The sequence below is a fragment of the Micropterus salmoides genome, unplaced genomic scaffold (assembly GCF_014851395.1).
Source record: "Micropterus salmoides isolate LMB-PRFRI ecotype aquatic unplaced genomic scaffold, ASM1485139v1 Ms_hic_scaffold_21, whole genome shotgun sequence".
Taxonomy (NCBI): Eukaryota; Metazoa; Chordata; class Actinopteri; order Centrarchiformes; family Centrarchidae; genus Micropterus; species Micropterus salmoides.
This window is the reverse complement of record NW_024041262.1, coordinates 21,250,415-21,277,625: the sequence shown is the minus strand read 5'-3', so window position 1 is coordinate 21,277,625 and position 27,211 is coordinate 21,250,415. Positions and strand designations below refer to the sequence as shown.

Here is a 27,211-nt window from a genome sequence, read left to right as displayed (position 1 = left end):
GTCCTGAATGAACTTGAATAAAAACGCTAAACATAATTCTCAAGTAATGCACAAGTATCTCCAAAAGTACAGTAGTTAGGTAAATGTACTTAGTTACCTCCCACTGTTGGTAATTCATGTAAGTAAGTTTCATAATGTTTTAAAAACATTTTTGGAATAATTTTCATACTTAGTATAATTTATTGTTCAAATATATATCCGTTGTTTTTTAGTAACATTTTTTGTATAAATATTTATTGATATTACGGTATGTATTTATTTGTGTATGGTATATCTGTGTAGATAGTCGGAACCATTTGAGAGGTTGTACTCGCTTCCGGAAGCTGTCAGCTGTGAACACCGCATCAACTGAAATGAGTTTTGAGTGGCCCTGGCAATATAATTTCCCACCGTTTTTTACGTAAGTCAACTTTTTCTGAACCATATTTAAGGGAGAGTTTTAAAAGAATAACTAACCCTGCTTATTAGCCTCCATTGTTTGTATATTATTGAATCGAAGAGTATTGATTTGCGAGATACCATCATGTTAGCCGGCTAACTGGCTAAACAAAACAGATTGCTAGGGAAGTGGCTTATTGGTAAAGTTTATGTAAGAGCTCCACTTGTTTTCATTCAGCGACTCATTAAGGCTCAACCGGATGCGAATATTTATACACATTAAGTTAACGTCCAGTTAATTTATGGTGGTGTTTGTAAGTTTAGAGAATAAGTTTAGCTCTTAGCTCTAGCTAGCTGTTTTGATAGCCAGCACTGTCCCAACTTGTGCTGTCAGCTACCTACATGAACACCAACTATTAACCGGTGTTACGGTTACTAATGTGACCCATCAGATCCTGTAACCTGGCTTGAAATTTCAGCCGTATTGCCACTGTTTTTTTCATGGTCACACATATTTTAAAAGCTATAGTTGTGCCTACAGATATAAATGTAACGTACAAATAGGGTTACAAATTTTGCTAGCTCTTTAAAGATGTGTGACCCCTTAATATTTGGGTAGTGGCACAACTTACGATAGCTGAGACAGTAGTTGATCCTCCAGGGTCACAGATTTCAGTGTAACATTGGCTAGACAATGCCAAGAAGACCTCAGACCTTTAACATTTCAACAATTCATCCTGGTACAACCTCTTACAACCAAACATAAAACCAAACTCTTCCGCATGATAAACCACTGCAGTAAAATAATCGGCTCACCACAAACCCCCTTATGTGAACTGTACAACTGCTCTGTGATCAGGAAGGCCACCTTGATCACATAGGACCCTTTTCACCCCCTTCACCACTCCTTCAGGCAGACAATATAAAGTTCCCCTGGCCAGGAAAAACATTTATAAGAAATCTTTCATGCCTTCTGCAATAATCACTCTGAACAACAAAAAATAGATACTTTACAGCTGCTGTTTTTATGTAGGTTTTAAATGTGCATTTTAAGTTTGTGTTTAAAATGAGCCTTTTTGATGGAGAATTTCTGTCACTGCTTTGGGACCGACGGTAAATTATCTATCTAAGACTGATACCAAGTAAACACAAGGAACATAATAATTCCCCGTGTGCTGATAACGAGTTTTAACTGTGTGCTCTGTTGGTAAATTAGTGCACACTGGCAACCAATTGAAATGACTGTGACTGTGCATGATAATCGTTATTCTCAGAAGTGTTTTAAGTTTCAGTAGAAATGCCAGTGATGTAAATCACTGTTAATGTTCGATAAGTGCGTTGACTTTTATCTGCTGCGGTCCCTTTTCCTCAGAAATGCTGATGATTCTGTGTAAATTATCACAAGATACTGTAAATTAACACCAAATTGTAGACCTTGGCTACAAGAATTTGTTCCCATTCAGCCACAAGAGTATTAGTGAGGTCCAACACTGATGTTGGGCAATAAGGTCTGGGTCACAGTCAGCGATCCAGTCCATCCCAAAGGTTTTGGATGGGGTTGAGGTCAGGGCTCTGTGCAAACCTGGGGAAACCATTTCTTTGTGTCTTTATAGATAAAATAAGCAAATCTGAATGCTAATCCAGTGAATTGAATACCTAAAAAGATGCTTCTCTTGCTCATTGATGTGCCCAAAATCATCTAATTCAACTTATGATATTTCACAGATAGCTGCCTTGTATATAAAGAGTTTAGCAAAATCTCTGTCTCATCTGCCGGTATATATTGTCATATCACCCGAGCAACATCACAGGAATGGTCTGGTTTGGTTTTATTATGTCATAAAAAAATACATATATCACACACAAAAAGAAAACCAAAATCATAAGATACAAAGTAAATCCATCATTGTACTTGGACGTGCAGAAACACAAGTAATAAGTAAAATAAATATGGTGTTTGTTTGTGTTTGTTTGCCTAATAGCAGTTGTACTTGACGTCTTTTGCTTATCTCTTTGTGGACAGGCTACAGCCCAATGCTGATACAAGACAGAAACAGCTGGCGGCATGGTGTTCACTGGCTCTGTCTTACTGCCGGCATCGCAAGCTCTACACCCTGGACGTCATGGAGGCTCAGGAAAGCCCTGTGTTCAACAACAAGAAGATAGAAAGTATCCTAACAGTCCACATGTGGTCCAGTCAAGGCTGGCATTTTACCAGAACAGATTAAACTTGATCCAAGAACTTCTGTATGAATTGTTGACTCATTTTCAAATCCGTTTTTCCTCTGTTTGCTTAGATTATTTGATTTTGGATGGCTAGTTAAGGGTTTATATGCTGCCTCTTTATTGGGATATACAATTACACTTAACTCACATATTAATGTTACAATCTGAGCAAGTTTTAAATGTGTTTTAGAGCAGTGCCACCTCACTAGCTGACCTCCACAATGCTGCAGTTGCCTGTGTTAAATTAAATTTTAAGTCACTTTATTTTGAGGTTCTCGTCTTGATTTTGGTGAATATCAACAGCTTCATATCAACATGAACACATTTTCTGTGGCGTACTGCAGTTAATGGGGAACGCCACCGATTTTACACATCATATTCTGATGACAGGTCTCAGGGAGTAACGTTATTACTTTATATGTGAAACTAATTTTACAACTGCAGACATATTGCCTCAAGGGATGTCACTTGAGTCAGTGTTGGTTGGCACTGAAGACTACAAGTTTGAGAATGAAATCTGGGGGTGCGGAGTGTGTTTACCTGACCCCTGTAGCTCTTCGTCTGCTGGCCTTGAGGCAAAAGACTTGAAGCTACATTAGCAGCTAGTAGCATAACACACCCAAATCTGGCAGCAGGTTTTGACAAGGAAGAACAATGAGTTGGAAATAAAAGATGATATCTTTGGTTCTGCTGAATCGATTTTGATTCTTTTTTTTAAAAAGTTTTCCATTGTGAGTTTTTAAATTGTGTATTTTTTAAATGTCTCTTATGTATGTGCTGAGAGGAAGATACAGTCTTCTAGACATTGATTGGATCCCCTTCCTTAACTGAATTTCAGGAAAACTGTCAATGGAAGCAATTCAAGTTGTGTTTGAGGAACTGAGGAAAAAAGGTAAGTTTTGTTCTGTCTACATGTTTGTGCAGTTTTTAGATTAAGAATAATTATCTCATTTGTCTCTCTCTGAATTAATTTCTACAGTCATGAAATTGTTTTGTTTTTTTTATAATTATGTTGTCTCACCTCAGGCAACCTCGAATGGTTGGACAAAAACAAGTCTCGGTGTTTAGTCATGTGGAGACGACCGGAGGAATGGGGCAAGTTAATATACCAGTGGGTGAGTCATCAAACTTAACACACACACACACACACACACACGTTAGGGCTGATTAAGGAAAAATGGGAAGAAGAAAATGTTCTCTAAAGCAATAAATAAGTGGTAAATTTTGAAAGCAGTGTAATTTGCTCCTATCAGATCATGTTGTTCAGTATTACAGTATTATTGCGCTATGGTATTAAAGTCTCTAATAATCACAGTTTAAGTGTACCCCTTTTAAAATCCAAGTTACCTGGTGCAACATTTTTATATTGCTTGTGATAACAAACCACAAGAGAAATAAAGAATCACTTTCCACAATTACTGCGTTCATGTGTATTTTAAATAACTGGGTTACAGCTTTCTGGAGTAACCTGAATTCTTAAATAAATAGGAGAGCGGGTCTAATGTCATAATAGATATACATGATTAGAAAAAACAGATTTTAAATTTTAGGTATACACGTGTGCAGAACAAGACTTCAGACAGGTATAACTAAGTATCACAGTTCCAATCCACAGTCAAACTAAAACAGAAACTAACAAAAAATAGTCTCCTTAAGTCTAAATAAATCTGTTATTTCCGGGTACAGAACATTTAACTGTCAAATGTATACACATTTGGGCTGTAAGCAAAAGCTTAGCGCTCTCACTTAAGAACTGTCAGCCCTCTGATACACATACAAAAAAAATCAGGAAGCAGCTTACTGTATCACTGCAATAGTGAAAATGCATACTGTATGTAAGTAATGCAGTTAATTATTAAAAAAAACTATGTAGTACATATATATTAAATTATCTCATACTTCTTATGATTCTTCTTACATATTGGTCAGGCTAGCTTTTAGCACATGTATTGTCACAGTAATCACTAACTACTAAAGTTGAAATGGAAACAGATGCTAATGTATTGGATAAACGCTAGAAATGTCCAGCTTCTGCCACTCTAAGCGGTAGTGGTGAGAATGTAAACATGACCAAACCTACAGGTGGAAAAACAGACCTAGGGTCACTATGTATTATTGTATAAAAAAATAATTCATAGTGGTAAATACCAGCCAATGTAAAATTAAATTCAAATGAGCACATAAAGAACATGATATATAGGTTTTCACCAGTTTTATGCTCCGACAGGGATGATCAAAAATAGCCAACACGTCGAGTCCCAGCTGGATGATTTACCATGACCCAGAGTTCTGTCTGATGAAGACCTAGAGTTTGTCAAAACATTAGTTGCTGCACCTTATTAAATGCTCTATTTATAACCGTGTGCTCCAGATCTCTGTCTGTCCTTGACTGTCTGAGAAAATGGCTAATATCAGAATTAAACAACTGTTTTCCTCAGAATGACTTTATTATTATTCTCTAACATTTTAGGTTTCCAAAAACGGTATGATCAACTCGGTGTTTACACTTTACGAGTTGTCCAATGGCGAAGACACAGAAGGTGAAGGTATGGTGCCATTAAAATGTTAAGATAAATAAGCATCAATACATTTTTTTTCAGAATAACCTATTGAAATGTAATCACTTAGAATAAGCACATGTAAAGTATAGACCCTGTTGGACTCAGTGACATCTTTTAAATTGCTTCTAATAAAAAAGACTTTTATTAATGTGAGTTTTAATATCCTTTTTTTTTTTTATCTTGCATTTTTTCTCCTTTTCTTTCCTGATTAATTTTAATCGTAGCCCTGCAATGTTTGAGTCTTGAGTTTCCCATGAAAAGCCCCTTGTAACTTTGTTTTAAAAGGTGTTCTATAAAAACTTTATTATTCTTATTGTACTTTCTGACATAAACTGTAATCTGTTTCTCCAGAGTTCCACGGTTTAGAAGAATGGATGCTGCTGCGCTCGTTGCAGGCTCTACAAACAGAAGGCAAAGCAGAGATCATCACCATGGAGGATGGAAAGGGGGTCAAATTCTTCTGAAACGGTGCTGGAATAACACACACACACTCTGTCTGGGAGTCCTCATGTTGTACCTTTTACTGGCACATTTTAAGATTTAGCCATGTAAGGCTACACATGGTGCACCTCAAAGACCCAGCCCAGAGGTTGCTGGTCCTGCAACTGTTGTTGCCTTTTGGTTTGCCCAAGTTAAAAGCCTTTTCTTATCGAAAGAGAACAAATATCATTTCAGACACTGTGTTTAAAGTTGTCATTCTTTCTGAGGTAACACTTAAACATGCAATGAGTCTTAACAGGGTAAACCCTATCATGTCTGAATACTCTTGGGGAAAATCTTTTCCCACCAGCTGTAACATTACTCTTTCTTTATTGTAAATACGACTACTTTTATCCCAGTTTGCCCTGTTAACACAGTTCCTCGGTATAATTAGCTGTGGACCTTTTGCTCGGCTGTTGTTCCTCTGTTCCAACCAGACATCCCAAAGAAATCCCACAACACCAGGGGGAATTTTTATTTTGAGAATACATGCTTCCAGAAGAGGAACATCTCAGACAAGCCAATCCTGGCTTGACTCGGCTGAGTGTAATAATAGTGGACTTCATAGATTGCTGTCATCCTATTATTGTGCAGTAGCTACTGTGACACTCCTGTTATCCTCTCTCTCTACCTATATTCAACCTCCTTTTTTCATACCCTGTAGGAAAATAAACTAGAAATTTGCTACATTTGTGTGTTTTTGTTTCTTTAAGATGTCTTAAGGTCTTGAATTGGTTAGATGTGTGAAAAACATGAATGTCAGCAGTGCCCCAGAGTGTGCAGACGTGCAGAGTAGAACCACAGTGATGGAGATGTTATGCTCCCTACAGCTGTACTGAAGACTGCGTACGGGATGGTCTGCTCACGTCATATGCTGTGTCCCTGCCGGTGTGGATAATACAGCTCCATCGAATCCTGTGTGTGTGTTTTTGATAACAGCTGGTGTGTAGCTTGTGGGACAGGTGGGGCCAGTGTGGCCTTGGCTGATAAAGGTGTCTTGTTTCAGCAGCAACAGCTCCAGCGGTGTGGCTCCCCCTGCAGGTTAGCCCCGCACGCTGCACACCTCCCGTCACTCATCAGTTATATCTAAATTCAGGGGAACTAGAGAATTTGTGCTGTTTAATGACGGACCAATTACAAGCGGAGACCTCCTGTTCTGCTACTTTCCGCGCACAGTCAATGACGCCTGTGGAAAGACCAAAGTCTGGCACCTGTCCAGCTTATCGATACAAGGAACATGTTTATGGGTCCTCTCTAAAACACTGCTTTTCTTTTACATCTTATGCAACTCACAATTTAGATTTTAAAGACATTCCACAGATCGTTTTGGACATCAATTAAGTGTAAGAAATCAAAAATGAAACGCATGCAATTGCAAAACTCATACTGTAGCTAATTAGCCCCTCCGGGGGTCTTACTAGCGCGCCAAAGCTGCGAGGGGCGGAGTTGGGAGCGCGCACTCGGAGCGCACTGGACGCACAGCCCTCCGGAGGTCTGTTGATATAGGCAGCCTCGTCCTTTCACTGGAGGTTATGGCTGTAGACTTTGCAAAGAGAGAAGGACAACTCGGATTATTTGACAGGAACAATGCGTTTATGAGATTTTACGCAGCGGCTGTGATGAGTAAGTATATTTTTATTACTTCTATGCGTTTTAAAAAAAACAAAAACAACATATACCTAGAATATAGTTCCACGGTTGATTCTTGCTACAGGTAAAGGTAGCTCCGATATTATAGATAGGCTATGTTAATCTTGTGTTGTTAGTCATGTAACATACCTGTTATTTTGTGGTCAGCCTCTGTATTAAGCCACTGACTTCATTGACATCATGGTAAAGTAACTAGGAACTTAAAGTAACTGTGCTCTGTTGTCCTAATGCCATTTCCACATGCAGGCTGTCAATCAAGAAGGCGTTGAACCTGTATACTACAATGTCACACGCACAGGTTGAGATACCAGGACGCGGCTTCCCTGGCCTCTCTGTGGATATGACCGAAGACTGCTTATCCCGGGTCCCATCCGTGCTGAGGACGCACGGTTTGGGCGCACGGAGAAACTCTTATGGGTTGCAAAAAATTACTATGGACATCGATTCGCCTCTATACAGCGGCGTCCTTTCCAAAGCTTTGTCCTGGTCGGCTGAGAATATTCTAACACTGCCCGAGTCCCGAGCAGAGGATGAGAAAACCGACGACTCTCCACCGTCTCAGTCCCCCGTTTCCAGTCCCGGCACCAGCTCCAACACGCCCCCCAGCAGCCAGGCCCCCGACGCTGGGTCTCTGAGTGGTAACTGGGATCCCGTCCAGAGATCCAGCGCACAGGACGCGAGCTCTGAGTCTGAAAATGAACTTCAGAATAAACAACACAAGATCTTGTCTCGCATCACTTTTAACACTCAGTTGGAGCAGGAAGAGAAAGACGACCTGGAGACCGAGGCGGTGGCAACCTCGCCCGATGGAAGATATCTCAAATTCAACATAGAGATTGGAAGGGGGTCTTTCAAGACGGTCTATAAAGGACTGGACACAGAGACAACAGTGGAGGTGGCATGGTGTGAGCTACAGGTAGGATGGCTTCTTTTATATTTCACTGTAGACCAAAACTTTTACTTGTCAGTTTGGATAAAAAAAATATGCACAGGAGATTTTGGAGGATTGCTGATAAAAGCAATGATACATTAAGAATAAAATTAACCCCCTTTTTGTAAATGCACATGCCAAAAGTTTACCCTGGATATTCTGGCAGGTATAGGTTGATTCCTTCCCTGCTTTCCTGCCCCACACACCTCTAATCCCTCACTCGGGCCATCAGAGTTGATGTGAAGCAGCTAATCTGCTGAATATTGTTCCTTGCTGACCTTGAGTTGGGCAGTGTCAGGCCTGTTCATGCTAACCCAGGTCATCCTGTCAGCACTCAGCTCCAACTGAACCACTCTGCCTGCCATGATCCCCTCTAATCTCTGTTTTCATTAACAACCACTGACACCAAGGCTAGTTCTCTGAATGCCTCACGTGCAAACTATGAACATCCCAGAGGCAATAGATAATTTATATTCTATTATGATGTTCCATAAGTATTTGTGTGAGATAGTAGAACCATTTGTGCTTTGAAATGTTTCCACTCTGCAGGGCAGGACTAAGATCTGTGAGAAGATGCCTGGCTTCTGGGTTTTGATCCCATGTAGCATGTAAACACCACAACTGAGACAAACCAACTATAGTTTCACACATACTCTTTCTGTCTGTCCAGTTCTGATAGAAACATATAGAGATGATAGAGATGTCAGTCCTTTTTTTATGCTGCTGTGTTTGGCATACAGCCCCCAAACAGCCTGGGTAACAGCTGCCACTTATCTTGCTTACATGGTTTGATAGCACAGTGGAGGATTTAAAGATTTAAGCTTTAAGTCCAACCTTAACATTTGCTGTTGTGTGTGACGTACGTTGCTATCAGTATCTGGCAGCCTTATAAGCCTTCTTAGGTGCAAAGTTGTGCCCTCATACCCTCTAAACCTCAAATTAAACTCTGTGCCACTGACATTGGGCTACAAACACACTGGCGACAATCTCTTTTATTCTGATTAGTCCGATCCTAAAGATGTTAGAAGTTGTTTTAGACATTGCTGCGCATGAAAACACTGTCTCATTTTGCTCAATAAACGATGCACAGAAGTAGTCTTTTTCTTGAATTTAAGCTCTGCAGGAGGAACCGGCGCACAGACAGTCAGGGATTATACAGGGTGAAGTGAATCTGTCCCCAGGGCTCAAGCTCCAGGACTAGCAGGTTGGGGCGGCTGCCTCAAAGGCCCACCTGTCGGTTCACACAACAGGTGTCTGTTTGGGGGGAGGTGGAAACAGTCACTCCCAGACTGTGGGAGACAGATGTGTCTTTACCTGCACTGTTACAACACCACAGTTGTGGATGTTTAACACCCTCAAGTCAAACACAAGGCTGGGGGTAATTTTCATCTGACTTTTAAAGCATACCCTGGCTTTTAACTTTTGTGGAGTGAAAAGTGCGACACATTGTGCTGCGGCTCTTTGGCCTGGGGCCATATTAGAAACAAGCATGCTATTTCATCTTTTTACCTCAGACATGGGCACAGTTAAGCTCCTTAATCACTCCTAATAAGCTTAAAGGGGGCCATTGTTGATATGGTTACTGTTGTGATATGTTCACCTCAAAGACACAGACTCAGCTGCAGTCACATTTCTTCACTGAACTCACCACCGCATACTCCCCATGTGCCCTTGATTGCTGGAATGAACACAAAAGCTGGCTGCTGGTGTCTAAACACCAGTTAGAAATGCCTTAATCTCTTTTAACTATGTTTTAACTAGGCTATGTATTACAGGGCCAGAGCTGTAATCTGCAGGCATTTATGGTCAGCTGTTCAGATTGTGAGGAAGGGGTCCAACATCTGCTTTACCTGATTTCCACTAATATAGATAATTTGAATTAATCACAATTTGTACTGAGACACTCACAGGTATTCTCCTGTGTGCAGTATATTGTTTGGGTTGTTACACTGAACACAGGTCTGTCTGGGCGGTGTCCACTGGAACTAGCACACAAGAAATAAACAATACATTTTTATTCTTCCATGACATGTAATACCGAAGCTCAGCCAGGTCAGTATAAATACAAGACAGGGCTCATGTTGCTTCTCACAAACCTGATATTAAGGCTATCACATAATAGAAAAGAAACCACTCACTGGAATCCAAGCTACTTTAACATTATACTAGCAATGATTGGACCCTACATAGATCTTCCTGAGGCAAACCACTGTCATGAAAGAAATGAAATATGTCTAATGCCTGAAGAAACCAGTCTGTCGCTGATACAGATGTTCAGGGTGCAGGTACTCTCCCATTATATTCTTGTTTACTAACATTTTGTGGATGTATGCATATATTTATACTGCCACTAACACATGCACATATTGTTATACTGCAGTAAAACGATAAGACAGTGAATGATATGTCGGCATGGACAGTATTATCAGCTCATTGTAGCTTATCCCAGATATAGCAGTACCAGCTTGTATGTTGACTGATTTAATAAATGTCAGTACAGAAATGTTTACAGTAATTTTGAAACAGTTTTCCAATTGAAAATAAGTCCAACAAGTTTTTATTTAACTGTAAACTGACATGTTTTGACATTTTTTAAACCTTTCAAGTATTTTGCCTTGATCTGCCTAACAATCCAGCTTTTGGTTGGTCTCAATAGATGATTATTTCCACACCCATTGGCTTTGTTCAATAATCTAGACATCCTTCCTTATGTAATGTACACATGCTTAGTGAATAAGAACATTTCGTCCTTGTATCTCCAACAAATGAAAAGAAAGCTGTGTTATTAACGGGACATTGGCAAAGCTTACTGACAGAGCAAACTACATTTTGTAACAAACTGTACCTGACTCTTGGTCCAAATGTATTAAATTATCCTGAGAGCTGTTTCCTCTTTTGGTTGTTTCTGCCACACACATTTAAAATATTTATTAATGTCAAACCTGCAAATGTAAGTCCAAATGTCAAACTCTTTGTCCATCCCCAGTGAAGTTTTCTTTGTGTAGTTTTCCTCTGTAGTTGTCACTGACCTCTAAATTATTACCCACATCTCCAGTTTTTCCACAATTTAGATAAATATAATGGAGCTAGATAAATGGAATAGTCAGTAAGTCAAATAATATTGAAATTCAGTCTGATTATCAGGCCAATTTTATCACACATTTACAGTAATTAAGACATTGAGGATACTGTAGTGGAATGGAAACTGTAGTGGAATAAATTCAGCACAAAATTTAGAGCTTTAAAGACACGTGGTTGTAAGTTTAGAGCTGTTAAACTCCCCAGGTGGCAGCTACTTAGCAACCCTTCCTCCCACAGGACCAAGGCTGACTCAGGTATAAACTGGGCTTTGGAGGAAATGTAGAGGTGATAAAAAATGGATGAGCCACTGTATGGTGCCATCCCACTTCCATTCATCTACACTGAGGCAAAAAAAAAAGAGTCCTGCTTTATTTGCTACAGTGTCATTGTCACTGTCATTGTCATTTCTGCTTGCACAAAACTGCAATGAATGTGAAATCAACCATCGCATGGAATCGTGAGCATGAAGCTTTTATGCAGCACAACTGACTGTGAATCCAACAGTGAGCTAATTAATAACAGATAGGAATGAGTGCACTGATGCACACATCCTTTTTTTTTGGTAAGCCCCTTTAAAGGGCCTCGGTTGCACAATACCTGATCTTGGACAGCTTCCAGCTGTTTCCTCTAGCCCACAGCAGACACTTACTTTATACTCTCATGTTTCATTTTTAAACCTAAAACCGACACACATTGTTTAATCATGCTCCGTATAAACAGATTCAGCATACCACCTCTATTTTCAGCACGGTCAGTGTTTATGAGGGCCATGGTTAAGGCTAGATCAGCTTGGGTGCATTTAAAAATACTGCAGCAACCTAAACCAATTAGCCAGTTCATTGGATGCATAAATACAGGCTACAAGACAGTTTTCTGATGATAATGGCATACCAAGTTGTAACAGTTGGTGCAAGGTTTTGTATGTTTTTGTCTAACCCTCTCTTGCAACTCATAAAACTCTCTTGTGCCTAGTGTGCGCTATTAATCAGTTGTTCATTGGTGCTGCTTGGTATAAATGGATTCCTTCAGTGCAGAGAAGGTTGGCACATTGATTTTAACTGCAGAATCAAGTCCAGCATACATACAGTATCAATTTAGTAAAAAGTAGAGGCAACCGCAAGTATCAAAGGATCACATGTGTGAGGTAAAGAAGATGTAGTAAATTATGGCTTTGGTATTTTTTGGTTCCAAGTGAAATGTGTCTTAAGCGCTTAGTCTCGAAAACTGTCAAGCACTCAAAGTTGACACTGAATGTCTGGTCAGATCCAGATTGTTCCTCATTTAAATCATAATTTTGCCACTTTTAGGTTGTATTTTATGCAGGTATAGTTCGGGCACGGCTGCTTGTGTTTAGGTAGCTTTTAAAGGAATAGTTTGACATCTTGGGAAAATCGCATTCTTGGCGAGAGTTACATGTGAAGCTGTACATGTAATATGAAGCCGCAGCAGGCAGGTGCTTAGCTTATAGCATGCAAACTCAAACCAGGGAGAAACGGCTAGCCTGTCTTTACCTGCCTACTGATTTTACTGACTATTTTTTTTACAAATAGCAAAGTGTCTGAAATGGTTGAACTTTGGCCTCTTTTGTTAAATTATAAAAAAGAGTTTTTCTAGAAAAGCATGTTTATATATGTCAAAGTAAAGAATAAGCACCCAGCCCATGCCATCATTTAGTTTCAGCTTTGTCTGTCTGTATTAGTGCTTTAATAACTAATACACAACTGTTTAATAATCAATGAATAAATTCAATCACTCATTCCAGGTTCTCAAATTTAGTCGTTGCTGTGTTTTTGTATGCCATTAATAACTATCCTTGGGTTGTTCTTAAGATGTCATTTTCACTATTTTCTGACATTTTATATACTAAAACAATCACTAAATCTGAAAAAAAACATCCACAAATTAATTTATAATACAAAGAAATATTATTTTCAGAGCGACTATGTATGTTTAAAAGTCACTAGTTTCAAGGAAACAGAGTTACCTAAAGACAAATGAAAGGAGGAGGGGTGGAAGGTTTTCATCACCCCTGTAAGAGCTGGAACCATTACTGTGGTGAAAATGGGCTCATTGGGTAGCTGCACTGTTTACATTTTAGCTCAGAGTTTTAAAGCTCATATAATAGCACTGGATTAAATGAAAGCTGTAAAACCTTATTAACGTCTTGCTACTCTGGTCTGCACAGTTTGAATTCTGAGTTATAAGGTTAAACAACAAAGCATAATTCTAGTTTGGCACAAACCCTAGATTTGTGTTGCTACTCTCCCATGCTGACCTGGGCCTCATACAAGCCTGGCTGTGTGACTTTTATCTGAATGTTGCTAGTGTTCAGTGGCATAACCCAAGATGTTAGGTTCCTATCAGTTCTGCTGTGGCCAACATCAACACTGTCTTTCCTCGGAGGGCCCTCAGTGCAGCGAGATCCAGTGTATCAGGATCTCTGAGGAGAAAGTCAAGGAGGTCTGCATTTGCACATGGCAGCACTCCAGTCTGACTTGAGGGCTGTTGGTTTGCATTAGCTCTGCACAGTCCTAAAAGGAAGGCCACTCCGTGTCACCTATAAAATTTATACTCTACTAAATGTGCACACTCATTTGGTGATTGCCCTGTATGATACAGCCTGTCTGTAGACAGTATGCAGTCAGTGCTGAAACTAGATTAACAGTGTCTCATTGGCTGCTGTTGATAGTATGTCTTATTTAGGGTGGATACTGTTAGGTACAAGCTGGGGCAGCATGGTGGCTCTGTGTTCAGTTGCCTGGGGCCATTTGGTGTGTTTGTGTGTTTCTAATGGAAACTAAATTTTATATAACTGTCGCAGCCCTGTGATAGACTACACCTAATCATGCTAGGGAAGGCCGCAGCCCTGCTCAGTGACCCTTACCAGGAAAAATAGATGGGTGGATGGTACAAACCACGCAGAAGCCTTTAGGTGTTAAAAATAGAGCCCGACCGATATGGGATTTTTAAGTCCGATACTGATTTTGATATTTAAGGATTTTAAAATCCGATTTTTTTTATCCCCCCTTATTTTAACAAATGCATAACATACACAAAGATTATTCCTAACATTGGTTGTTATGTTGAGACCTCACCAAGATTCCATGACCATAATGCAGTTTAGAAATAGAGTCAAAGGAATAAAACTACAGAAAACATTTTTAAAATATCTGAATTATTATAAATCAGAGTAGAGTACTACTTCTAATGACCGTTAAATTAAATAGTGTATGTATTGTGGCGGCCAGCGAAACAGAAACTATAAAAAATACCTATATATTGCTACTACAAAAAATCATCTCTCATGTCATTCTTATCATAATAATGATAAACAGGGCTCTCCTACATAGGCAAATAATTATATATAGATATTTTGTCATGCAGTAGTTATTACCTTACATAAAATCTGCCACATTGACTACTTTCTACACCTAGTTTATTACCAGCACTCTGTTAATTCTATCCAAAGCTACAGAAACCATTTCCTGACACACTTCTGGCTCTATGATACAGTGACGCAGAGGAAACGGTGCCCTTGAATTTATCTAATACTACATGACTGTCTACAACGAGGACCTGCAACTGTGTGTTAGATACTTGTTCAGCTCACGTTTATTCACAAGTTCCGTCTGGTTTAATCATTTCTGACACGCCGACTGTAACTAGAGACACTACAGTTTAATCTCTCGTTAATGTTAGCCTTCTCCACTTATAAACATGGTGTTAGCTTTGAGGCTAATTTAGCAATAGGCAGCGTTATCTGCTGTTTGCGATGTTAGAAAATATTTAGAAGTAATAAATTAGAGAGAAATGGGAGGACCGGTTGCTAGAATTGCCACACTGTTTCAAAAATAAATCTACACTCCCGTCTGTCAGCAGCGTAACCTCCTCTGTAACGTTAACGTTAAACACACTGCTGAGCCTGGAGAGGGCAGTGAAAAATGAGGGGGTTAGCAAGTCTGGTCTCCAAAGAGGAAAAGTGATGAGGGCTATTTTTATTACGTCATGTAATTGACGGTACAAAAGACCAACTCACCGGTAACACTGAGCTACCAGGAGCTACTCACCGTAGCTCCGGTCAGCTGACGTTTTGTTCTGTGATGCTGCAGTGTTATCAACAGAAAAACTGCAGCGCGCCTTCTGGTGGGCAAACTATGCAACACTGATGACATGAGGGAAGGATCCGACTCTCTGTTTCTCTTTTTTAATAGTCCTATATCGGCTGTTATAAACGCCGATGCAGATATATCAGCAAGTAGCTTATATCGGACATATATCTGCAAATCAATAAATCGGTCGGGCTCAAGTTAAATAATCAGCGTTTCTGTAGTCTTGCAAGCGTATTTAATTTAGTACCAGATGTTTTTCCATGATAAATGTAGTGTATTTACTTTATAGTAAGTATGTTTAACCTTGCAATGGCTGTCCATGTAAAATGAGTAACATTTAATTTTTAGTAAGCAAATCTAATTAAAATGCTCCTGTGTTATGTGAAAGACAAACTCTCACAGTATTATTTTCATTAAATGTATTCAGACATACAATAGCTTGTGGTTTGAGTAAGCTTCTGTAAGTTTTGATTAATAGAAAGCTAAACATGATATCTTAGATAAGTGAGTTTTGGTCAGGCTACCGAGACGTGCAAACACAGTAATCTGACTTTCTGTTTGTTTTTCTATTATGTTTAAGGCCTTAACAAACATCCAGAATATTCTGTGAAGTCACAACAGAGAAGATCTAAAGATATTATTAACTTTGCATATTATATACAGTACATAGTATATCCTATGACAATAATGAAGAAATAGTTTCAGAATATAATTACTTTCATCTGTCTGCAGCACAAAGCTTCACAACTGGAGTTACATGTAACCACAGGCTGGGAACAGTAGGTGGAAAAAGCAGATTAGAAATTGGTTCTCCATCTGCAGTAATGACTGAGCTATTGTATTATACGTACACAAGTGTGCTGTTGGCAAAAGCTTTGTCTCTTCTGAGTCACCGCTTTTATTGGGATCCCTCTGTAGATCGATTCTCCATGTGAGAGATTTCAGCAAGTGGTCCAGGTTGTAATGTTTTCCATCTTCCAGTAATACTATTCTGGTGACCCATATTTTATACAGTCACTAGCTCTGCTTCATGTTTGTCAGACTGAGATCAATAGAGTGCTTGTTTCTTGAAACTAGGCTTTGTAGGTCCTTTCAAAATAACATCATTATCCATTTCTGTAGAGGAACCTTTTGTCTTTACAGTTATCACATTGGCTCTTTCTTTCAAAGGAGCACAAATAACATCTTACCGTATACTCTCTCCATTAAATATCAGTAAAATGATTTAAAATCTCGTTTGCAATATTGTGTAAGTCAATGTATCTTGCGTTATTTCATGATGTATTCTGATCAAACACTTTTCGTTTTAGTCGCCTAAGCTCAAAACTGTTAATCTGTCGCTTTTTTGATCGATTAATTGATTTGCAAATTATTATAAAATATTCATAAATGTTCTTTATAATTTCTAAGAATCCAAATACACGTTTTAGATTGCTTGTTTTGTGTGACCAACAGTATATATATTTAAGAAGCTGAAACCAGCTTGTTTGATTAACCCTCTATGGTACGGTGTTGCCTCTGGGCAACATACCCATTTTACCTCTACCAAACATCCCAAAATATGATGCATTACTTTACAAGAGTTGCAGGGCCTTAATTACTTAAATATTTAATTGTTTATAGTTTGATTTTCTGTCTCTTGATTCATTTATCTAATCGAATAATTGTTTCAGCACAAGTTGAAGACTTTATTTCTTGCCAAGGACAGTCCAGTATTTTACAGTGTATAGGAGACTCAGTTGTGCGCTTGTAAACATGTCTTTTCTCCGCAGTAGGTGACTGCACGGCTGTTCCTTTACGTGACATGTGGTCACCCCTCAGTTTGGGCCCTGGAGAGGCCCAAGTCCTGCTTCCTAAACAAACCAGACCTCAAGCTTTAATAGCTGTTAGAGCTCTGAGGCCATAGTTGGTAAGAAGACTGCTCCATGGGGTAACCTCTGGTCATTTCTAAACTGACCGTGTGTGTCGGAGCGTGCAGGACCGAGGTGCCAGGAGTGTAAATGTGCTCCAAGTTGCCACGTGAGTCCTGTGATGAATCAGCCATTGGTGTACTGTACTGGCTCTGCCTGTTTGGGGCCCGTCAACTCGCAATACCCATCAACAAACACTGGAATGTGTTTTCTCAGTCAACAGAAAACATGAATTTGTGTTCCTCCCAGACTTGACCTGTGCTATCTTAGTTCACATTTATCTTAACCCTCGTTGGGTTTCTAAAGTGAGTGCTCACATTGATGCTCTTAAAATATTTAACATTTTGACTCTTTATTGGACAGACTTGAGCAGCCAGTTGAAGATTCATAAATCTTTCATGCTGTTGCCTTCCGGTGACAGGGCCACCACTTGCATACCATCACTTCGTAAACTATATCCGGTCCTGGTTGCCAGTTGCCAGCACTTGATAGCACATCCTTGTAACACTATGCAACTGCAGCCAGAGCTAAAGTGGAGTACAAATAAACTAGCTACCAAACACATTTTCAACAAGTAACATGTGCTCCATGTTTCATTTCAGTTAAATGTTTCATTTTGTTCCGTGTGCCAGACTTTCCCAAACACATCTTCACAAAACAAAACCTTTTTTGATTATGAAGTTAATAAATATTCCAGATATTTGGAATTTCAGTGGATATTCAAGGATTTTTATCAGCTTTATAAAAAGCAATATTAAAAAAGGCAAATGTGCCCAGAGATGAGAGCAGCTTCTCTGTTTGCTGGCTGTTGCTGAGCCTGGGGTCATAACAACTTCAAAAGGCTTTGCTTTAACACTCTCCTGGTCAGAGCTCAGTCAAATACTACTTCTCAACAAAGCTTAGCAGATTGTCCTGCTTGCAGTAGCAGATGTGTGGAAATTTCAGCATCAGGACAGTTCAAAACAGTGACAGCTTTGTAGAAAAACATACTTTTCTGGACTAGTGGCTCCCAAACTGAGGGTAAATTCTACCAACAGAAATAAATGTTTTCTTTCTGTAACAATTTCTGATAAAGCACCCTTAATAAATGGTTTTAAAATAGGTTACTAATGTCTTTATTCATGATTAATTAATCATTTACAAATACTTTATAAATGATTTATAAGCCATTTAGAATAATACATTTTGTGTGAGCTAGATTTAGAAAAATCCTTTTGGTTTATGTTTATCCTCCTCTGGTACGACAGTTATCCTCATCAAGAAAACTGACAACTTACCTCCTGCGAGAGCTGCAGAGACCCAAAATCCATTTATTAACAACTAACATTTAGTTATTTATTTATAACTTGATGGATTGTTGTAAAAACTTACTTATAAATGACTTTTGTGACTGCAGATTTAATGGAATTATTTGAACGTGAGTAACCCACAAGCATGTATTAATGGTTTACCAACATTTATACCTGCATTAATTCCAAACAGAAAGACTAAATAGCAGCCAAAGCATTTTTTCACAACCTGGCAACACAAACACTACGTTTGACATTAGTTACCATTTATATGCCCTTTTATAAAGTGGTATTAATATTTCCTTTTAATAAAATGTTGTTTATTTTTCATTCTCGCAAAATAAAGAATAGTTATACTTTTTCAAGCCTGCAGAAAATTATTGATATTAAACAATCTAATAGACTAAACGTTTAGGAACCCTCTGGTACTTGTTTTCTCCTTCTCCGGTTTGGCAAAAGCCACCTATGTGACACCCAAGTAGACTTAAACAATCTGTAAGAGCAAGTATGTGCAAATACTGTTTGCTTAAGGTCTTTACTGTAAAGAAAATGTCCGTCACAAGATCTAAGGAATAAGCCAGAGAGAGACATAGCTTTAACATGTGTCAAATATGTATTGTCATGAACTTGTTGAGGCCTGTTGCCTTTTAACGATTTCCAGATGATAATTATTGTGAACATTTTAAGATAATTACAGCTGAGGTTAATTCTTGTAATCAGATTGGCAGATGTACCCACCAAACTCCCAATGTCAACGATTAGATGTAAACAGCGTACTACAAGGCTGCTGTTAAAAATGTCAGAGGTAATTGCAAAGCGGTTGGGACAGTACAACAGTCTCATGTTCAGATAAAAAATTATCCCTTTTAGCATGTAATATGTTGCAAACAGTAGCAGATAAACCATTTTTATTACATTTTTAAATAAGACTTAGACCCCCAAAAAGCAGCAACAAAAATAATGACATGAACTCATGTATAATAAAATATTTACAGCCACATATTTGTTTTTGTTTTTTTCAATTTCAGTAGTGGTTACTGATCAGAAAGGCCCGTCTGTTGTAAAGCTGTACACACACAGATTATTGTTTGTGGCTGCCACAGTTGCAACCTGAGCATTTGACTCACTTCAGCCAGGTTTAAGAGCCCACAGGTTCGCCTCGGCCCTTTATAGCGGTAGAAGACGTAACTGTGACGGACCATGACAGACTGTTATATACGCTGTGCCAATGTACCTAACACACAGTTTTCAATAATGGTCCTCAGAGTGCAGGATGAGGAACAGCTAAATATATGTTGTTTATTTATGGAAGAATCTCATCACACATAAACAGGTATGTTAGCTCAAATTCCAGCTTTCGTTTTGCAGAAACTTTCTATTTGTTAGGATTTAGTGGTTGAAATGGCAGATTGTTTGTCACCATGATAAAAATGTGGACACAATGTTTAAACTTTGGTCATCATAGACAGCATGTCATCATATTTGTGCCTGATTACACAACCAATTTAGATTAAATGACCCATTACTAAACTCTTTCCACTCCTTTCCTGTTTCTTCAAGTCATCATGTTGACCCGACTGCTCTGCTGTATTTCTGAAAACAGAACTCTTACAGTCTGTATCCTCCAGGCTTCTTGTGATCTTTCTGTGGTTCTGGTGGTTTGCTGAAGAGAACAAAGTGTTTGTTCCATTCAGCCTCTTCTCTTCCGATGCCCATAACCTGAGAGAGCCGCCCATATTCTCTCCCTTACAGCATTTCAATGCTTTCTTCCCTTGCAGGTTTATTTGATCAGGCTGGAGCAAGAATGTCCTCTCGCCTCCATTTAACTATGACCCGAGACGGTTCAGGGGTCAGCTGAAAAGTGACACTGGTCAAACTGGTCTTTAAACTGTTGCGTACATATCATCCAAGTTAGGATTACTGTATTGTGCAATACAAATCTCAGTTTGAAAGGCAAGGGGATTATTTAAGAAGAAGAAAGGTCTTTAAAGACCTGTCATTTAGTTAAGAAAGATCTCACAGCTCTCAAACAAGGTGATGTAATACTGAGACGACTCATACTGTTCAGAGGACAGTCTTGTACTTGTGCAAATATATTAGTGTGACGGAGTACTGTCACTACAGTTGAGAATGCACTTGGCCTGCCATACCAACAAGATTGGCTCTTTGGCGTTGTGGTCAGAGTTGCATGTTTGCTACCCTTTAGTTCCGTGTTCCAATCCAGTTAGGGTGACTGCTCTCGCCCTTCGCTACATAGAGCGAGACGATAAATTCCCAGGTCCCATATATTGGCCATTAGGTTTATTGCAAATAATTATTTTGGTGTACATGTCAGCTGATAAGTAACAACAATATGGCAGTGGAAATATACCGAAACTGTGTCACTGTTACATTAGGTAGTTTATACACCACAGAACACTGACAAGTTGGTTTTTCCAACTTTTCAACTGTAAAATGCACTGCACAAGTGTATTTATGTTTATGTTATGTGTTCATGGTAAAAAAAGAGAAAAGAATTACACTCCCAAATATCGATATCGGTATTGGCCTCAAAAATCCAGTATCGGTCGGGCTAAAAAATAGACTTTTCACTATTGAAATATATGAGAGATGGTGAAATCCTGCATCTAGGTCTCTGTTACTTGTGCAGGTAATTAGCTGGGCGCCAGGAGTCAGGTCAGGTAGTCAGTGTGAGAGCAGCAGTCAGAGGCTCAATCTTTAGGAGATTAATGGCTAACCTTCCTCTGCCCGCTCCATTTACACAACATGTCAGGCTTTCCTTGGAAAGAGCACAGTGACACCTCAGTTCTCACCTGCAAACATCTAAATGCAACACTGTACCAGTGTAAGTGCCTACGTGCGTGTTTATACGTAAGTGTGTGTCAGTCACGTCGAGTATGTCAGCCCTAGAGGTGTGAGGTCAGACTATTTTTTCTTTCTCTGTGCCTTTGGCCTCAATCCCAGAGCTTGGCGAGTAAGTCGTCACTGCCTCTCAAGCCACGCATGTTCTCTCCTGCCTTGTCTGTCATCAGAAGGTCTCTGTGAACTCTGGTCTATATCTGCAGGGCTCTTCACTGTCAGCATCTGGAGCACAGGAGTTATGGCTTGTTAACAGCACTTTCAATAATATGTTAATGACTGGAAGAAGAAGAAGGGCTTACCTTTTAGTCCCTAAAAGGGTTCAAACAGAGGTCAAGGAAGATGGAAAGTTTGCCAGATGAATTAGATTATTACACAAAAAGCTTACTTATTCACACATTATGAACATAGTCTCATAGGTTGACTTGATTCCATTAACAATTGTTTTCATGATCAATCCTTCCCTAATTATTTCAATTGATGAATCTATTCTTTAGTCAGATAACAGTCTTTCCCAGAGCCCAAAGGTGACATCTTCAAATTTGTTTGTATTTTCTCAATGACAGCCCAAAACCCACATTTTAGAAATCTGATAAATCTCATTTCTCTGTGCCATTGAGCTCAATTTCTTTACTAAAAACTATTTAAAGCATATAAATAAACCGCACTGTTGCATTGGGTGACATGTTCCTTACAACAGACATGGGGACTGTAGTTTATTTTGAGTTAATCCCACATTTACTGTCCTGCTGTTCTATAAATAGTCACTAGAGCACCAAATGTGTGTTACTATGCTGCTGAAAATCGTCCCCAACAATTGCACTGTTTACTTCTGTGTACATAATGTTTGATAAAAGCTACACTGCCCAGCTGTTTTAGGAAGTTGCTGGCTTTTTAAAAAACAAATTAAACTATACTTGTGAGCTGTTTTTTAAATATTTAAGGATGGGGTATATAGTGCCAGTAACACAAATTATCTTAACTTTTCATGTAGAGCAGAACTAGACTGTACTCTTTATAATATTATATATAATTTATTAATATTACAAAATGGGGGAACTATTGAGAGATGGAATAACACATTGTTGGTTTTGGGTTTTTCATGTTTTTTTTTTTGTGAAAATAAGAGAAATATAGAATAACACCAGACTTGTAGTTAAAAAAAATTATTCGTTGAGTAATTTTCTGTCAGTTGAATAATCCATTAAATTACTAATTATTTCAGCACTATACTTTTATCATTTTATCATCAAGACGTGCATATAAAAAAAACTATTGAAACCTCTGCTTATCACCCTTAACACACATCCCTGCAAGCTATAAGTAGTATGACTAAATGCATTTTTTCACTTGTCCTACTTTTTTCCCCATATTTATTAAAGAATCCCACAGATAGCACAGATAGTCTGCCCACACTGAGTCCTGGTCAGACTGTATCTGTTTAAGTGTAACCTCAGGACAGTCCAAAGTTTTCATTCCCGTAAGCTGCAGCATACACCACCTGGTTTGGTGCAAATGTTGGCTGACATGTCATGTTCATGTCCTGGTTGTCATAATAGGGGCGCTGACAGGGACTTCTTGATACCAGTGGCTCCTCTACCATCAACACTGCTTACGTAAGTCCACTTATGTGGCACTAAGCCCAAGTATTTCCAACCCCCAACTCAACACACACACATACCTCTAAGCAGCTAAGAATAAAACATCCACCTCAAAGAGACAACAGTACAAGAAAACGTTTAGCAGAGGCTCAATCATACCTCTGAATCTAGACAGTTTTTATGGATCAACAATTGTCTTTTTCAAAATGGAGATGGTTTGTTTTTGTGGCTCTCCCCTGCATTGCTTTCTCCAGAGTTGCGCAATGGATTTTGGCCTCATTTTTCAAAAAGGGCAGAGGGAAGAAAGAAGTGGGGGTAGATGCAGTCAAATATCCCATTGAAAAGTTAGGTAGAAGTCGTGCAACATGTCAACAGAGGATTCCTTCTTTGGGAAGTGACAGAGGGCTTCTGACTAAAGATAGATATCATTAACACTAATTGAAACACATTATAGTTATCTGTAATAATGAAAGAAAATCATGTTTATTAGACTTAACTGGTGGCTGTCATGATGTGGAAACAGTTCTCAGTCAAACTGAAGCATTACTGTATGGTTGGTTTTCATTTCTGCTATTAGTCACAGCTTAAGTGTGCTTGTTTACTGGGAAGAGGGAAGAGTTGTTCCCCCCCGAAATTAGCCAGCACCAATAACAGTGCAATCAGATGACAGCATCACAATGTTATCACGGCTCATACTTGTGCTTTGTTGTTTCCATCTGTATTTCTTTTTTCACTGCGTTTGAAACTCTTTTTTTGACATTTTAAATGAACAATTCTTTAGTTTGGTGTTTTGAATCAAGGACAGGTTTTGATGAAATAATCACCCACCATCCACTCCAGTTTGTTTGACAGCTCACATTTTATGAACTGGATTTTGGTTTTTCGAAGAGCCCCTCTGAAGTTGCCAAAGCTCTTCATTTTGAATTTTAGTATTTTGCAATCATGCCATCCAAGCTCTAGTAAATCCTGCGGTTTTGGAAGCGCAAAGGTATTCAAGTGGCTCGGCTGCATGCCACAACTAATGCATGTTACACTGACTCTGAACTGCAAACAGGCGACTATCCACAGGAGACAAAGCTTGCCACACAGGGGTTTGATGTTATCAAACTTAGATAAATAAATACCCAGATGCGAATCAACCCTCTGACTCACTCACCCTGGGTCATCCACAAACTGCACATACGCTATTAATTTGTCTCATAATGTGTGTGTTTTTTTCGAGATACAGTGAGATAAAGCTCAATGTCCACGTCTGTAATTTGTACGTAATTTGTAATCTGTACAAAGCATATATTAGATTAAAGTGAAACTGACTTATTCAGAAGACAGATTTCAATGCTCTTTTCATTTTAAACATGTCATAGTCATTACTTTTCCTCTTAACCCAAAATGTTTTCTTTTTTCCAAATAATTTAGTATTTCTGCAGAAAGTCTTGCATTTGAGGAATAAACTGATCACTGTCGACCTAAAAGCAAACCACTTTGTCAGAAGTTACCTCTCTGTCTTGCTGTTAAGACCAGGGCCTCATGTTGAGTAAAATGACACATTGACAGGTGATGGCACAGGTAAAAGCGTTGTGTAACTTAAGACTCCGCAGGTCTGTTGATGAGGACGGACAGAGTGTAGCGGTCAAGTTGATTGTAAGCACAAACATATGCAGAACATTTTTCCCAGAAATTTGCCTCAATGCAGGATTCATAGTCCTGAAGTCTCCCAGGAGTTTTCCACTAACCACCCAACCACAGGCAGAGTTACTCCAACAGCAGCTAAATTGGGCCATTCATCCTAGAGGAAACACAAAAATGTCTTTGTTCATCCAGCATGATCGCTGTGCTTGGTTCAGTTTTACATGGATTCTGGAAACCTCCTCCTAAGGTATGTAAAGTCAGAGCTCCCCTTATTGGAAAATAAATGTGATTATGTAATCGGAGGGTCACCCAGATGGATGAACCCAGTCCCACAGTGAGCTCATTAGTTAAAGCAACAGTGATTTATCAAATTAGTCCCATGTAGTTACATGCTGCGTTTATTGCTACCTACTTATGTAACCGTACAGAGCCCTGACAAGACCAGAACTCTACAACTCCACTGTCAGCACAACTACATTCTTATGGTTGACAAAACAATCTCACCTCAAGGCCCATTTACTCACAGTTGTGGAGCTTTCTGATAATATCACACGACCTTCATCAGCAGATGTCCAGTTGTGTAAATTGTAGATGTTTAAATTTCTTCTCGTCCATGTTGGATTAAAAGTTTAGCACCATTTTGTCCTGGTTTTGAGAAACTAGCTGGAGAACTCAGAAGCTGGGATACTGAGGAATGTAAACTCCTGAAGCAGGTTTCTGATAATTCTCTGCTGTGTGTGCAGATGTATCCTCAATTTAAGTTGTTCAAATCAGTCTGGTGCTGCTTATTGATGGCTGCTGTCCCTACTTCAAAAATCAATCAAGCTCAGTCTGAGATTTATAGGCAGGATTAAGAATGGGGATGTCATATTCCTGTAACAGAGCCAGACTTTACCTACATTATTAAAAATTGGTGTTAAGCATGGATGAGAGAATTATATAAATAACAACTCTTAAATGGACATATTTCTGCAATCATCATGAAAAATGTTAAGTTATTGTGAGTGCTTGGAGCAACCAATAACAGCTTCTGTGTTGACTGAAATTGACATTGGGATGGATAATTCAGTTGCTACTGATTATTTAGGGCAAAACAAATTTGCTAACATTACACGGACACAGTGTCAGGCTGAACGAATGAGATGAAACAAAATTGCAATTCAGTCTGTTTATTAGGGTCATGAATTTCACCTCAGGGATCAACAAAGTCTTATGTTATCTTATCCAGGCACAAACCAAACTGGGTTCAGCCTCAAATTCAGAGGTAACTTACAGAAATGCAACAATGGTTTAGAATCATGTATAGAAGGAGCTGAATGACCCGGTTTCTCATTTTCATGTCAGTATCCCAAATCTGATTAAAACCTGGATAAGACTATAAACCAGGATGCTGCTTAGCATAAAAAAACACTCTTAACAGTGTGATTTTCTCTGCAGACCCGTAAGCTGACCAAGGCAGAGAGACAACGTTTCAGTGAGGAGGTGGAGATGCTGAAGGGCCTGCAGCACCCTAACATTGTCCGCTTCCACGACTCCTGGAAGTCCACTGTAAAGGGCCACAAGTGCATCCTCCTGGTGACTGAACTTATGACTTCTGGCACCCTCAAAACGTGAGTCTCTTGATCCAGTTCCCCTTTAAACTGCACATAAAAATCTCCATACCTGAAAGCAGTTCATTTTTTGCTCTCTTACCTTTTATAAGAAGGTGTTACATTTTTTAAATGGCGGATATCCTTTTTCCAAATAAAACTATTCATGTCTTCCATAGAAAAGAGGATATTTGTGTCATGTTTGACAGTCTTTGCTTTTTAAGGTATGATAAAAGGTGCAGTATAAGCACCAGAGAATAGCTCCACTTTGGATACAGTGATCTGGGAGAGATTTCAGGAAACTAGCTCACTTTGAAACTTCCTCTTGGCTGTCAAAATAAGTATTTCATTAGTAAATACTTCCAGTATTTTGATAGGTTTAGAATGGGCTGTTTAGTCTTATCCCCCTGTCTTATTTTTAGGTACTTGAAGAGGTTCAAGGAGATGAAGCTGAAGTTGCTGCAGCGCTGGAGTCGTCAGATCCTCAAAGGGCTTTACTTCCTGCACACACGCTCTCCTCCCATCATCCACCGGGACCTCAAGTGTGACAACATCTTCATCACTGGCCCCACCGGCTCCGTCAAGATAGGAGATCTGGGGCTGGCCACTCTCAAAAGTGCCTCTTTTGCTAAAAGTGTCATTGGTAAGATAATTTACACTCACTGAAATTACATCTATAACACCATTTTGCTTACATCTATAAACTCTGGAAATGGGCTAAAGGCTTTTAATTTCAGTGGGAACTTGATTTTTTGTAGAGTTTAATTCACCAGATCCATATGAAAAATTGTTTGATTATTGCCCTTCTTTTGGGGAATGGTGCATTTGATGATTGATTTTGTTTAGTAAAATTAAAACAGAAATTAGCTATTTATCAGCTATTTTCACTGAAAAAGCTCTACTTAACTCAATGTTAAC

The 27,211-nt window shown here is 39.0% G+C and overlaps 2 protein-coding genes across 4 annotated transcripts in view; both read left to right on the top strand.

Annotated features, from left to right (window-relative positions):
* Window positions 1-299: 299 nt before the first annotated feature.
* Window positions 300-6,334, top strand: vps25 (vacuolar protein sorting 25 homolog). The gene is made up of 6 exons (XM_038735212.1): window positions 300-400; window positions 2,402-2,547; window positions 3,443-3,496; window positions 3,631-3,719; window positions 5,075-5,150; window positions 5,517-6,334. Exons 1-6 carry the CDS (start codon window positions 354-356, stop codon window positions 5,627-5,629), a joined length of 525 nt encoding a protein of 174 aa, XP_038591140.1. The 5' UTR covers window positions 300-353; the 3' UTR covers window positions 5,630-6,334.
* Window positions 6,335-6,456: 122 nt separating this feature from the next.
* wnk4a (WNK lysine deficient protein kinase 4a) overlaps window positions 6,457-27,211 on the top strand; it is a 44,532-nt gene continuing 23,777 nt past the window's right edge. For 2 of the 3 annotated variants that reach the window (XM_038735207.1, XM_038735205.1), the window contains exons 1-4: window positions 6,457-7,268; window positions 7,542-8,211; window positions 26,142-26,314; window positions 26,716-26,936. In XM_038735207.1, coding sequence (XP_038591135.1) covers window positions 7,579-8,211; window positions 26,142-26,314; window positions 26,716-26,936 — 1,027 coding nt within the window. In that variant the 5' untranslated portion in view covers window positions 6,457-7,268; window positions 7,542-7,578. The remainder of the gene's footprint in view (window positions 7,269-7,541; window positions 8,212-26,141; window positions 26,315-26,715; window positions 26,937-27,211) is intronic. The other variant, XM_038735206.1, reaches the window with a different exon arrangement.

What these genes read in the sequence shown, in the direction of transcription:
- vps25 (XM_038735212.1), top strand. Translation starts at nt 354, where the DNA reads ATGAGTTTTGAGTGGCCCTGGCAATATAATTTCCCACCGTTTTTTAC. An exon ending in CAACAACAAGAAGATAGAAA is followed by an intron (nt 2,548 to 3,442) that starts GTATCCTAACAG and finishes ACTGAATTTCAG; the next exon opens with GAAAACTGTCAATGGAAGCA. An exon ending in CGAAGACACAGAAGGTGAAG is followed by an intron (nt 5,151 to 5,516) that starts GTATGGTGCCAT and finishes CTGTTTCTCCAG; the next exon opens with AGTTCCACGGTTTAGAAGAA.